The sequence below is a fragment of the Lipomyces arxii genome (genome assembly GCF_038497795.1).
Source record: "Lipomyces arxii strain Phaff 12-163 unplaced genomic scaffold V1512scaffold_39, whole genome shotgun sequence".
Lineage (NCBI taxonomy): Eukaryota > Fungi > Ascomycota > Lipomycetes > Lipomycetales > Lipomycetaceae > Lipomyces > Lipomyces arxii.
In genome coordinates, this window is record NW_027117738.1 from 16858 (window position 1) to 30196 (window position 13339).

At 44.4% G+C, this 13339-nt stretch overlaps 7 protein-coding genes and 1 non-coding gene across 8 annotated transcripts; 2 read left to right on the top strand and 6 right to left on the bottom strand.

Annotated features, from left to right (window-relative positions):
- Positions 1-867: 867 nt before the first annotated feature.
- V1512DRAFT_213514 (Mif2/CENP-C like-domain-containing protein) lies at positions 868-1684 on the top strand (the record flags this gene model as incomplete). The annotated part of the gene is made up of 3 exons (XM_066913599.1): positions 868-1234; positions 1277-1531; positions 1575-1684. 3 exons carry the CDS (start codon positions 868-870, stop codon positions 1682-1684), a joined length of 732 nt encoding a protein of 243 aa, XP_066769063.1.
- V1512DRAFT_268573 (CAP Gly-rich domain-containing protein) lies at positions 1476-2459 on the bottom strand. Its single transcript, XM_066917501.1, has one exon. The coding sequence runs from the start codon at positions 2442-2444 to the stop codon at positions 1725-1727; it is 720 nt and encodes a 239-aa protein (XP_066769064.1). The 5' UTR covers positions 2445-2459; the 3' UTR covers positions 1476-1724.
- Positions 2460-2525: 66 nt separating this feature from the next.
- V1512DRAFT_268574 (uncharacterized protein) lies at positions 2526-3448 on the top strand. Its single transcript, XM_066917502.1, has 4 exons — positions 2526-2687; positions 2731-2838; positions 2881-3034; positions 3077-3448. Exons 1-4 carry the CDS (start codon positions 2627-2629, stop codon positions 3417-3419), a joined length of 666 nt encoding a protein of 221 aa, XP_066769065.1. The 5' UTR covers positions 2526-2626; the 3' UTR covers positions 3420-3448.
- On the bottom strand, positions 3394-4208 carry V1512DRAFT_293445 (S-adenosyl-L-methionine-dependent methyltransferase). Its single transcript, XM_066918335.1, has one exon. It carries the CDS (start codon positions 4092-4094, stop codon positions 3429-3431), a length of 666 nt encoding a protein of 221 aa, XP_066769066.1. The 5' UTR covers positions 4095-4208; the 3' UTR covers positions 3394-3428.
- Positions 4162-7061, bottom strand: V1512DRAFT_268577 (uncharacterized protein). The gene is made up of 2 exons (XM_066917503.1): positions 6654-7061; positions 4162-6606 (listed from the first exon to the last, which is right to left on the bottom strand). The coding sequence occupies exons 1-2, from the start codon at positions 6932-6934 to the stop codon at positions 4239-4241; spliced, it is 2649 nt and encodes an 882-aa protein (XP_066769067.1). The 5' UTR covers positions 6935-7061; the 3' UTR covers positions 4162-4238.
- Positions 7062-7349: 288 nt separating this feature from the next.
- V1512DRAFT_268581 (uncharacterized protein) lies at positions 7350-10336 on the bottom strand. The gene is made up of 2 exons (XM_066917504.1): positions 10128-10336; positions 7350-10076 (listed from the first exon to the last, which is right to left on the bottom strand). The coding sequence occupies exons 1-2, from the start codon at positions 10138-10140 to the stop codon at positions 7690-7692; spliced, it is 2400 nt and encodes a 799-aa protein (XP_066769068.1). The 5' UTR covers positions 10141-10336; the 3' UTR covers positions 7350-7689.
- On the bottom strand, positions 10337-12061 carry V1512DRAFT_268582 (HMGL-like-domain-containing protein). The gene is made up of 2 exons (XM_066917505.1): positions 11892-12061; positions 10337-11842 (listed from the first exon to the last, which is right to left on the bottom strand). The coding sequence occupies exons 1-2, from the start codon at positions 11908-11910 to the stop codon at positions 10608-10610; spliced, it is 1254 nt and encodes a 417-aa protein (XP_066769069.1). The 5' UTR covers positions 11911-12061; the 3' UTR covers positions 10337-10607.
- Positions 12062-12428: 367 nt separating this feature from the next.
- Positions 12429-12502, bottom strand: V1512DRAFT_t62. The gene has a single exon. It is a non-coding gene; the product is annotated as a tRNA-Val (tRNA).
- Positions 12503-13339: the final 837 nt, after the last annotated feature.

Here is a 13339-nt window from a genome sequence, read left to right on the forward strand (position 1 = left end):
ACAGACACGGATCTTCGAGCGTCACCAACTAGAATGGCGAGATATTCACAGTCTCCCACTGAGGCTTTAGTACGGCCTACTAGTTCTAAACAGCAGATTATCAAATCTGTTAGCAACTTATTCAGTCAGAAAGAAAACATTGTGCCGGCAAAAGATAAGTTAGCTGAGAAAGCAAACCAGGTTGAAAAGATTATTTCTCCTGTTAGAGGCACATTAACGCCTGTTGCATTTGATAATACGGCATTGGATGATACGCCTTTATTTTTTCATCGAAGCAGCGATGAATCTGACGACGCACAAGTGAATAGTTCGTCAAAGTCAGGAAAATCTCAATTGCCTGGGCGAAGTATGGAAGACGACACTCGCTTGAACTCAAGAACCAAGAAACAACCGACTAAACTTGTTAGCTCGGACAGTGCGTCTGGAAGTGAAAGCGAAGAAGAGGCGTATGTGCCAGCGACATTAAACAAGAAGGTTGTGTCCAAGCAGGCAGTACTATCAAGTGAGTCGGGCAGTGACAGCGAGGAAGAAGCAAAGGTTCGCACCAAACCCAGAGTGATTACCGCCAAAAAAGCTGGGCCTAAGCGGACCGTTCAAACAGAGTCGGAGTTTAGCGACAACGGGTCTGAGTCAGTACCTGCTAAGGCTCGTGGAGTAGCAAAGCGAACAGGCAGATATGATCAAGGCAAGGCGAAACCTGCTAAGATTGTCGAACATGTAGAAGAAGAATCGGATTCGAGTGAAAGTGGAGTCGAAGCAGCATTTGCAGACATTCAATCTGCGAAGCTTACTGCAAACAAGAAGGTGCAGAAAGCCACTGCTGAGCCAAAAACAGCAGTAAAGGTAAAGCCTGCGGCTAAACCCATTATGGAAACTCAAACTGTACCGGTGCAAGCGTCCCAGTCTAAGCGACAGGTTATTAAACCACCGACTCAAGGCGACGGCGACGGGCGTCGGTCCAAACGGGTGAAAGTCAAGCCATTGGCATTTTGGAGGAATGAGCGAATTGTGTATAGTCTTGGCGACCGAGAAGGTGGAGAAGGAGTGCCTCAGATTAAAGAGATTGTGCTGATAGACTCACCTGTGCCCAAGCCTGCTGGTCGGACGTCCAGTGTCAGATCTTCGACAAGACAACACAACAAACGTGGGAGAGAAGAGGATGATGAGACTGAGCAGTCTGTTGAAGTATATGGGGATATTGTGGACTATGTGACCGGAAAGCGGACAAATCAACGTGAGTTTTCAATTGGAGTACGTGCTGTGTGCTGATGAATAGTTCTTGCGGTGTCGGGAAAGAAGATTCCATTTCGAAAAACGCCAAACCCATCTGTGACTATTGCCACTACGTTCAAGGACGACAAGGAGTTCATTGCGTCCGGGATGCTTTTACTTAACGCAGGCGGTGAGAAAGAGGTCAAGTTTTCAAAGCACAATGCGTTTGCGTTTTGTATGATTTCTGGTTCTGTCGAGGCCATGATTGAGGAGTCTAAATTTGAGATGCACAGAGGTGGACATTGGATTGTTCCTAGAGGTGAGAGATTTACCAGGTACAAGGATATCACTAACAGGACCAGGAAGTTTGTATGGTATGCGAAACATTGGCAATGACGAGGCAAGGATATTTTATACCCAGGCGACGGATACGCTTTATAATGCAGCGATGGAAGAAGAGCAGCAGAATTAAGTCGAATACTAGGATTTGTAGTTTAATGATTTGTATAAAATTATAACTCTTCATCTTCACTGAGGAATTCATCAATTGCAGGAAAATCACCGACTTGAACCTTGTCTGCTTTTAGAAAAGATCCGTGATTTGGTTTGGATTGGAAGTACCGGTTGCCTTTAATCGAACCATCATTTTTACCAACAGGTTCATCGAACTCGACGCCGACCCAAAGTAAATCATTGCCAGGCAGGTCACGAACTTTTCCTACAAACTTGACCAGGCCGCGTCGTTCAAACGGTTCCGAGACCAAACACCGTTGTCCGGCTTGGATCCCCGTTGAGTCAACCGTTTTACTTTCTTTCGCCCTTTCCGCCGACATCCCAAACCTGCCTAAATTATTACGTTTTTTCCACGCCAGCACGGTATCTGTCCGTTTTTCATATTCTTCCAGTGACAATTCAAACTTGTCAACTTCCGACACGTCGGTGTAGTTTTCCCATACATGGGGCGGCCGGGTATCCTCGACATGCAGCCTCGCGTACGGCACAATCCGGTCAGCAAACATCCCGACATTAGCGTCATTGTCAGAGTACCCCGCCGGTGCGACAATTATTACCGGGTCCTCTGCCTCAGACACATAGAGCTGAAGTTTCTGGGCTGATGAAGGGATGCCTGTAATTTGCTCGAGTCTAGTCTTAAAATGGGAAATCGACCAGTCGTACGATATCCGGCGTTCTGACGTTGTATTTGCCGACGTCACAATCACAGACACGTCCATTGTTGTTTACAGAACATACGTGGACGCGTCCAAATTTTACAGTGTAAGCACCAGGGGTTTGTAATATACAATACCCTTGCTTACACTCGTTGGGACTTTGGGTTTGAAGTTTGCATAAATTTTTTGATCAAAATTGTACAAAATTCAAAGTAAAAGTGGTTTTGAGTAGAAAATAGTGAAAAATGACGACGAAAACACAGACTCGCCTACAGTCGGATTTACTAAAGAGATTAGCAGCGAATGGTAAGTGTTTGTATGTCGTTAATGAGCTGGTCTGACAGTATAGACCGACCGACACGAGAAAAAGGACTTGACAGTTTAAGCACGTTGTTATCTCAGCCAGAAAAGCTGGATAACTTGGACATGTTAAAGATTTGGAAGGGACTGTATTATTGTATGCAGACTTGTTGCTGTGTTTAGGTGTCTAATAGTATAGGCATGTGGATGGCAGACAGACCGAAAGTACAAGAAAGCATCGCGACTAAACTCGGGCAACTGGTCGAGTCTGTGGACGAAATCAATTTGATGTCATTTATTGAAGCGTTTTGGATCACAATTTGTCGTGACTGGCGGTCAATTGACGTGTTACGGTATTTGCATTGACTTCATACTGTGACATGGCTAATGAGTAGGGTTGATAAGTACTATTTACTCATAAGAAGAGTGGTTTACTATACATTCAAGCGATTATACACTCAAGACTGGACTGGACTAGAGGCATACACTGTCATTCTGAGTGAGTACCCACTTAACTTTACTGATTTAAAAATCCCAGACGCAATTAAGTACCACATCATCGACATTTACATTGACGAACTTGAGAAAGCAATCGAGGGCGTAGAGGAAACGTTGCCAATATCTGAACTCATGAAGCCGTTTGACACGACACTCACAAAGTCACACAATAAAACAGTCAAGAAACGCGTTAAGGAGGAGCTTTTGACTGACGAACGTTTAAAAAAGTGGACAATTTAATACAAATATTCATATTACTCTCTTTATAATCACCCACCAGTTATCTCTTTCGTAGCCTCCTTTGATAACTATTCCACCAGCAGATTCAACATCGCTCTCGATCTCGCCTTGTTTGTACAGATGATAATATCGTTGATAAACCATATTCGACCCCGCAAGCACCCACGGCACCAACACGTCTTGGTCATCACCTTCTTTCCATCCGCGTTTCGAACGTTCCTGCTCCAAAGCCCAGACGTAAACTAATGCCGTGCCTGTATTGCTCAACGCACTTAAAATGCTTCGAACAGCTCCAATTCGTCGTTCCGGCGTACTGAAATGATGCACCACAGCAATCGAAATCGCAAAATCAAATCGTTCTCGAGCGTACGCTGACTCGATCCCGTCCGCAATTCCAACATCCGCATACCGTGTTCTCTTAACGTCTTTTTCCTTCTCCGCTAGTTTTACCAGTTTCGCACTACGGTCCGTTGCGACAATAAACACATCAGGGTTAACGTCTACATACTTGCCGTTCCCACATCCAACGTCAATCCCTACTGACCCGGGTGCCAACGACGTCAGGTACTCCTTTACGATCGGCCATGGCTTGTACCTTGTCTGTGAGAAATGAGTCGCAATCTCGTCATAGACTTTGTGCACCTTGTCAAATTCTTCTTGTTCTGCCTCGGCCATCGCGCATCGAGAAAAAGTTGCGCCTCACATTTACTCATAAATTTTACTCAAAATAATACGGACAAGCTCAGAGTGTGACTAACTTATTATTGCAATCAAATTATTACATTCACGGAAATACCCTGAAATCACAATAACACGCGTTTAAAAAAACTTGCTGTCCTCGTATCCAGGAGGCTTGCCATCCCGTACAATCTTGCCCTTGTCATCAAAGTACGAATTCTCGTCGGATATACCAATCACACCAACAGTATCCTCGACCTCTGTCGTTGACCAGCCGTACTTGTCCTTCGGGATCCACAAAAAAGGTGCTTCGGACGAAACCGCAGGTGCAAAGTATGCGCTGCGTTCTTCTTCAGCACTGTACTCCGGCGTGACCCAGTCCGGAACCATGGTGGCCTTCATCTCAAGATACGAAGAGTGAATGTCCGGTCGTAAGAATCTCCAGATAGGCTGCGAGTACTTGGCCTTCATTCGACATGCTTCGTATTGAGCATGTGCCTCGATATCGTCGGTGCCTTCAGACTTTTCCGTATACGTAGGCTCAGCCAATGTCGGTGTGTTGTGCGATCCAGTTGGGGTAGATCGGTCCTGGCCAAACGCATGTGCACGCTCCATCTCAACTGACTTTGGCAACGCGTGCAGCATAGGCACGACCGCGTTCTGAAGCGTAATTTGGAAAAACGCAGTGACTGCGAGCATGATCGCCATCAGCACAATGCAAGCCCAGTTCTTGCCAACCGCAAATAATCCAATCATGCACACCTCCGCCAAATATAATCCTGTCAACGTCTGCCATAACGCACGAGGGTACGCCAATCCAGTCAGATCGACGGTCGGTCTGTAGACGTACATCAAATTGTACTGGAACGCAATATAAACGCAGATAAAGCAAATTGCTCCAAACAACAGGATCAAAGGCGCAATGAGCGAGTACGTGACTGCGATGACTGCCAGGTTAGTGTACACAGGAAACACGGTGCCCCAGCCCAATGAAGTTAAGTTAGACCAACGAGCAAACATCTTGCGGGGTGTGCTATCTAAAAGCCTGCTCATGACTTTGAATAGAATAAGACCGACGAGCTGCAGAAACAAGCCACCACCGATCGAGAAACCTTGAAGGAGCAAGTACGAGATGAAAAAGTTGCTGGCCTTGGGCAAGTTGTTTGCCAGAAGCGGCATGGCTGAAGTAGGATTGGTCACAATCTGGGTCACCACAGACGCCGCAGCAGACGAGATCGTGGTGACCAGAAACACCTGGATAACTTGGAACGCAAAATATGAGTTCTGCACGTGCAGCTCGACTAAACTGTACGACGGCTTGCCAGACAGTCTGCCGCACAGTCTGAGGATGATTGGCAGCATCGCCATGAGAATGGCCAACAAGATGGTGGGCAGCAACGCAGTGACCAAACCAAACAAGGCATGCGGCATATTCAGAATAAATCTTAAGAAATGAACTTTATCTGTCAAATACGTGATGTTGGAAATTGCACCAACAGCAGCAACCGGAATGGCCCAGAAAATCACCAAGACGCAAATAAACGCGGTCGTAGCATATACACGGATCAGACGCTCCCACCAGAAAAGTCGAAGATTGCTCCAGATAATGTCATCTGGACGAATGCCAATGTATCTTGGCGCCATATGAAGTGGCAGATGATGCGCAAGCAACTGATACGCATCAAATGCGGCTTCAGGAGTGATGAATTCGATAAACACAGAGTTGAGTTGCTTTGCAGAATCAGCATCGTCTTGCATTTCCCTGATCTCAGGATTAAGCTCTGCCAGTTGCGATCGGTTGTAATTGATGGTGTCAACCTTCTTGCCAATCAGCGGTTTCAACTTATGAGACGGTCTGCTCTTGACGTGATCTGTGATGGATTCGCCAATCTTCTCGCCATTCTTCTTATCAGACTTAATTTTTGATTTCACAGCACCTTTCAGCAATTTGATCTCGGCAGCTTCAAGCTGCAGTGCGATCTTGTCACGCTTATTGATTTTTTTTGTCAAATCGGCATAATTCCTGTTGATCCATACGTTTCTGGCGTCTGGGAACAAACTCAACAGCGTTCTCTCGTTCAAAAAACTATCAGGCACGGTCTGGAACAACACGGTTCTAAACGAAGGTCTGTTCCAGTACGCGGGCGACGTGAGGACTGCTTGTCTGACTGAGATGAAGTAGATAAACTCACGATAAATCAAAAACAGAATGAACCCGAAATAAATCCATCCTAAAAATACATGCGCGTAGTATCGCTTCTGGTTCACAACATTAGAAAACGCGAGTATGTCAAGACCTTTCTGACCCGCACCACCTGTCGCGTTGACAGGGAGCAAAATCGGGAACAAAATGATGATTCCAGCACACATAACAAAGATGATCAGCTTAAGATATCGCAAAAAAAAGTACCCATCTAGACCGGTTTGTTTGAGGACATACACGTCCGGGGTTCTGAGCAATTCAGGCAGCCATAAAAAAAAACCTTTTGCCAGCGGTTTCGTCCGTTGCCTATAACTACTTAGCAATCACCACCAAGCAATCAATTCCACGTGTACTCTTCAGGTATAGATTCCAAAAAAGTCTTTGGTTGATAAATTCTCTTTGCAAATGGTCTCAGAGAAAGAAAAGCTCCGACAAATACTAAGAAAATGACTCCGTTCAAAACCAGCGCTGACACGAAAGACGACGTGGACGAAGAAGCTGTTGTATCTGCCATTTCGTTCTTTTCTTGCTTTACTTGCTTTACTTTTCGACTGCAAAATCGTGAGGAAGTGACAAAAGTCGAGATATTTATTGTGATTAGATGAGATGCCGTGCCTGTACTATTCTGGTGCATAACCACCGAATATGCTGTCAGCCCCCAGTACTAATCACCTAACTAGCGTCGGTATTTGTACACCGAAACACTGTAAAGTTTCGCCAGATGCAGATCAGCTGCATGACGCTAAACTCAAATGTCACTAATTGATCTGCGCAAAGCTTTGCGCTAACTTGATTTGATTATGGCAACGGCGATGACATATAGTAACACCGTTTTATGGCAGTGGTGGCTAATGTAGCTTCCATTTATGTTCGATGCACATAAAACGCTTGAGCACAGCCACAACGGCACTGAAAACGAAGTACGGCAGTGTGTGCTTGGTCTATACTATGTGCTAAAAATAATAAATACAAACGTTGAGAAATCTTCTTCATAGCAAAAGTTTATTTAAAAGCGAATGAAAACAGGTTATCAAGCCTACTAAGCCCCGGCATCGGAATGTATTTGGCACATTAAAACAATTCTATTATACAAAATCTGTCAAAGCTTAAACTTCTCATTTTTCGCCGTAATGCACCAATTGTTTCATTTATGTTTATCTGCGACTTGATGATCGACGCGTTATCGTACGTCACTTCATCGCCAAACTACTCTACCAAAGTAAAAAAGTTAATTTAATTGCACAAATGTTCTTCCAAAACGAATATCAAATATACAAATACGCATCGTCAATTCGAAAAACAAAGTCCTATACGCGCCACCTATCCTAGGTCCTCATCAATTTCATGAAACTTAAAAGCAAAAAAACAAAAACACGTAGTCAATTCCATCTATTCCAATCCGCCAAATTGGGCATCAGCTTTTCGACAATGCCCACCGTGACTTCCGGCTTGGTCAATCGCAAACGCAATAAACGACGCGTCAACAATCATCGACAGACTGCCTTCGGTCGCTCCCAACACGACCCAGCCAATGGCACCGCCCATCATGCCAACAATGTACCCGTAAAGACTACCGCCATTGACGTCCTGCGCCGCATGGACCCACGCTCCAAACCCGAGCGCAAGTGCGGTCACCGCCCGGGCAGACGATAACATCATCTTCGCGAGCCTGTACGCGGTCCATGAACTTCGGAAAGATCCGTGAGGCCCCAAGTCAACAAATCTCAAGTTTGCAATACCGTGTGACGACGGTACTAGCGACTGTATTGTCATGCCAGCATAACACAGCGTCAGCGGGTTAGTCAACGTCGACAGTGGGCCTGGAATAACATTAAACATGAGCATCTGCACCAGTGCGATCACGCGTCGCGGCAACAGCAACAACGGCATCCGAATCAGCAGCGCAATAAATGACGAGAAACAGACTGTACCAGGGAATACGGTGCCGGTCTGTTGCAACGCGGCAGAAAGTATTTCCATTGACGGAACTTGAGGAAGCTCATCCCGATGAAAATACCACTGCGAAACTGTGATCGAGGTCGCCATGCGCTGGACGCCTGAAAACACCCCCCATGACCATAAGTACATCAAAATGTACCATGCCCCAAGCACCCACGAGTTGCGGTCAAGAATCCAAGTCGCAATCCCGGTCTTTCCAACCACAACCGTGCCTTTCAAGAAAACTCGCGCAAACATGCCAAACCACACCCAAGTAAACGTCACAAATGATACGAGTGTACCCAAGCTTAGCACTATCAACGACGGGTTTTCGCTCAAAATCTTGCACGCGAGCTGCACAATCCCAACTGCGCGACCTAACACGTTCCGACTTCGTGCAACAATCCATACCCACACAACAGCAGAAACAGCTGGTATCATGCTGGTCCAGCGCATAGCCTTGTCCTGCGCTGTGTTACCACCCCAGTTGTCTCGATAAGACATAATAAGTGGATAGATTGTCAATCCGCACAATGCAAATGGTATTGATACAACCAACACGTACAATGCCGGTCGGACGCATATTCTAAGCAAAAGAAACCAGACAGCCGAGATCAGGATAGCAAACAACGTTTCCAATCCCAGAGTTGACATTGATCCTTCGACTACAGTATAAATGCTGTCCGTCAAAGAGATTGAAGCGGTTACGTCTGTTTCGAGCCAAACCAGAAGAGACGTCGCAAACAAACAGCACATCGACATCATGTATAACCTGGACCAAATCCTGTCTTTGCCACTCAGTTCTATCCTATCTGTCAGTTTTGGAGGAATAAACCCTTCCAAAACCAATCGCTCGTTTTCATCCGGCGGCCGTCGATTCGACGTCTGTGGAATATGAAACGACTCTGAAACTGGCAAAATTAACATGTCATCGAACCGCTTATCAGGCCGATCGCCGCTTAAAATAGGGGGCATTTCGATTGCGACGTCCTCACACGGACTGTCATCGTACTCGTAACTAGACTTACGAAGGTCTTCCTCTTCCTCATCTAAGACCACACGGTGACGTGCAGTGGCGGCTGTGGTCGTAGCAGCAACCATGTTTCGCGGAAACGTGTGCTCGTTAAACCGCAATCGGGCAGGTGGCGGCGACTGTTGTCGTTTCGACATGACGCTCTCGAGCCCGACACTTTCCATCGAATTTCGCGAAGACAAAACTTCTGAAGCATCTGGCTCATCTGATGCCGACCTGTGCACTGATCTAGTGCACTGAGTATGGGTGTGCATTTTCCCCTCATCCTCATCTTCATCGTCTTGTTCTCTCCAACTACTTCTGATGACTGATTCAGCAGCGTATAAATGACCTGTATATGTCCCAGCCATATGATCATCCCCATCCGGGCCATCCATATCGCCACCATCTCTAGCAATACTGCTTGCTCCTAATATAGTACTTCCATTTGCTGGGGGTGTTTTGAAAAATAACCTACTTCGCTTGCTAAAAAATATGCGACTTGTCTGTGAGGTCTCGCCTTGAATGTTATGCCGACTTAGCGAACCAACGGCGTCATCTCCTTCTTCATCAACTTCATCTGCCGCTACAAATCTGCCCCTGTTACGCTTTGGTAAAATAGAAGTATTCAACCAGATTCTTCTAGGCGAGTATAGAGATCTTGGATTATCATCGTTCTCAGGCAAGTCTGCTGCGGAAAAGAACAATCGGGAAGATTGCTGTGATTGCGGACTCTGTGACGAAACAGATACAGACGAAGAAGATGGCGAAAAAGTCCGAGACTCTGTCTGTCGTCCCTGCGCGTTAGACAAGAACTTGGATGCGTCTATGTTAATACGTTAGCATAAGTCAGTACGGTATGGACGCTTACACTTACAGTCTGAAAACATTTGCTCGGCAACTTTTAGTCATTAACAAATAAATCAAACGGTAAAGTCGAATACCAAAACACAACTTTCCTGATGCCTTTTTGAGTCGTGTTTTGTGTGCCCTTTGTTGTTTTGTCCGAGGTCGCCTGATTGTAACGATTCACGGTTGCGGCGAGAAGAATAAGCACAACTTTCAGCCGCATAGTTTGTGGTGTATTTATGGCATATATGTGACTGTGTGTGCGCTTCTATTGACACAGTATGTAATGCGCAAACTAAATAAAACATCTACACAAGAGTAGTATAGTCAACATGCAACATAAATTCTATTTTGTTTCCGGTCGTCAGCCGATGCTTTATTGACAAAATTGGCTGAGCACGGAAATACTAAAAAAATCACAACCTGTCAACGCACACATATCCTTTTTGAACAAACAAATAATTTTAACAAAGATTACTCCTATCCATAAATAATAACTATTACCTTTTTAGGCTTCAATTGCAGCGGCAATGGTAGCATTTTGGTCAGCGTGGTACTCACGAATGATCGAGTCAACATCATCAATGTTAAGCGGTCGGATATCACCCATGGCCTTAATCTTGGTGGTGACCTCCTTGCACTGGGCATCGGTCAATGACAAATTAAGCTGGTCAACACGCGACTTGATGGCGTTCCATCCGGTCAGACGGTTCGCAAAGTGAATGTACCGAGTAAGACCAAAGTCAGACGGGTCCAGAATTTCATAAGTCGACGGGTTAGCAAGAATAGCCTTGGCATGAATACCTGCCTTGTGGGTGAAGGCACAGAAACCGGTGATTGGGTTGTTGAACGGGACATTGATTTGAACCGCGTCGGCCACCAAGTTCTCAAGGTCTCTCAGCTTCTGGAGCTTATATTTGCCCAAAACGTATTCACGGTCAGCAGCAATCATACGAGCCATCAGACCTCCAAGAGATGTAATTCCATTTCGCTCACCAATTCCGAGAACAGACACATCAATAAAGGTAGCACCAGCCTCCAGAGCAGTGTAAGCATTAGCAATAGCGCATCCGGTATCGTTGTGGAAATGGCACTCAATCTCGCAAGAAACCACTGACCGGAGAGTGCGGACAAGGTCGTAAACCTGACGAGGGTTGGCACAGCCGACTGTGTCAGCGATACCAACACGGTTAACTCCAATCTTATCAACAGTACGGTATATATTCAACAAGTCGACTAGGTCAGATCGGAATGAGTCCTCAGAAGAGAATCTAATTTCAATGCCATGAGACTTGACGAACTCAATGACCTCAATGGCAGACTTGGCAATGTAGTTCATATCCTTTCCGTGAGAGTAATCACGGAGGAATTGAGAAGTTCCAATGACAACGTCAACACCATCGACACCAGTTGCAACCGCAATTCTGGCATCATCCATATGACACCGGATATGAGTAAGAATCTTAGCCTTGAGTCCGAGCTTGCAGATAGCTTCACAGTCTAGTCTGCTCTGTTCGGAGGCAGCAGGTGAAGTGAGTTCGATGTAGTCGACACCAAAGTCATCAAGAGCCTTAGCAATTTCGATTTTCTTTTCAGTATCAAAAAAAGCATTAGCAAATTGTTCCCCTTCACGAAGAGTTGATTCAATTAACTTGAATTTGGAGACATTTGACATGAAATCGTTTGGGTTTGGTCCATAAGGATTTGGTTTAGTAATCTCTGGCTTTTGCTCAGCAGTCGAATCTAAATATTAGAATTAATTGCTAGGAATGTATTAGTAGTAATAGCATACCAACAGTTGATGGTGGCATTCTCTAACTATTTGATATTATGAAAAGATATGAGTTTGAATTTGATATTGAAAGTTGTGTGAATAAAAAGAGAAAAAGAAAAAAAAAGGCGAGTCGAGGAATCGTGAGAATTTGAATGGCTTCAAACCGGATTACTCACTATAAAAACTTTAAATGTTTTCTTGAACCGCCATGCATTTTTCTCCCTGACACACTCAGAAAATTGCTTTCTACTCAATATTTGTTATGAATCTATGTATTTAATAATTTATATAATAAAAGGTTAAAAATATAAAGTAAAATAACGTAAAAAGCCGTAGTTTAAATGTAAAATAATCACTATCAGACTGCAGTTCGGTTCAGTTCTCGGTTCAAACGAGCAAAACCAATAAAAACTGTTCGGCCTAGATCCGTAAATCATCCATCCCCCACACCACATCACCTTCAAAAATTACTTGCAAAATTAAAAAAATTTGAAAAAGTCAAAGTCCAACTAAACAAGGACCCCAAATTAAAAAGTTATCAACGAAAATTTATTATGATTCGACCCAGGATCGAACTGGGGACGTTCTGCGTGTTAAGCAGATGCCATAACCGACTAGACCATCGAACCAAATCTATGATACGTGAAAGATCAGGGCGTTTTAATAACACGAATTGATCTTCGGGATTAAAAGAATGCTCTTAATTGAAGTACTAACTGTTTTATCTAATAACTGGAAGACAAGTATGGAAGACTTGTTTGCTACAGGTAAGACTGGATTTTGTATTTTCACTGTTAATTATTATTACAACAAAGGAAAAAAAACCCCTTCTTATACTTGGGTTTCTCTGTACAAACAAATATAAACTAATAAACAATAATCAAACAAAACATCTCATTGACGTAACACCCAGACTTCGGAACGAAGAAAGAACGGATATTCGCAAAGTAAATCATATAATAATCAAAATTAATCCAGAGTAGACCGAATTTCAGGAGGTCGGATTAACTTTTCGGGTTAATCCATATTCTGGGAATAAAGAACCCAGAATCCTCACATCCTCCTCCGACTAAACCGAAACCTCTGGGTTCGACGTACCCAACTGGAAAATTTCTGGTGGCATATCCTTGACAACGGCCTCAGGTAAAGAAGACATCAAATTGTCTATTAAAGACTGTTGAAGCTCTGCAGGAATATATTGTTTGAAGAAGTTCTTTGTCATAATAGTCGCTATTCCGGGCGGACAATCGGCCCAATAGACGTCCATCGTTTGTCCGTCGGGGTCGATTCCAGCAATTGCAATCACTTCTTCAGCTCTTTCCTGGCTTCCTTTGGTGTATGAGGCACATCTTTCGGGTAAGTATCTGTAATGGTAAAAATGTTAAGCGGTGATAGTTATAGAAGTAAATTTATTAAACCCGTAGTGTCTATACTCATAGACCGGATATACTAAAATAACAAGCTTG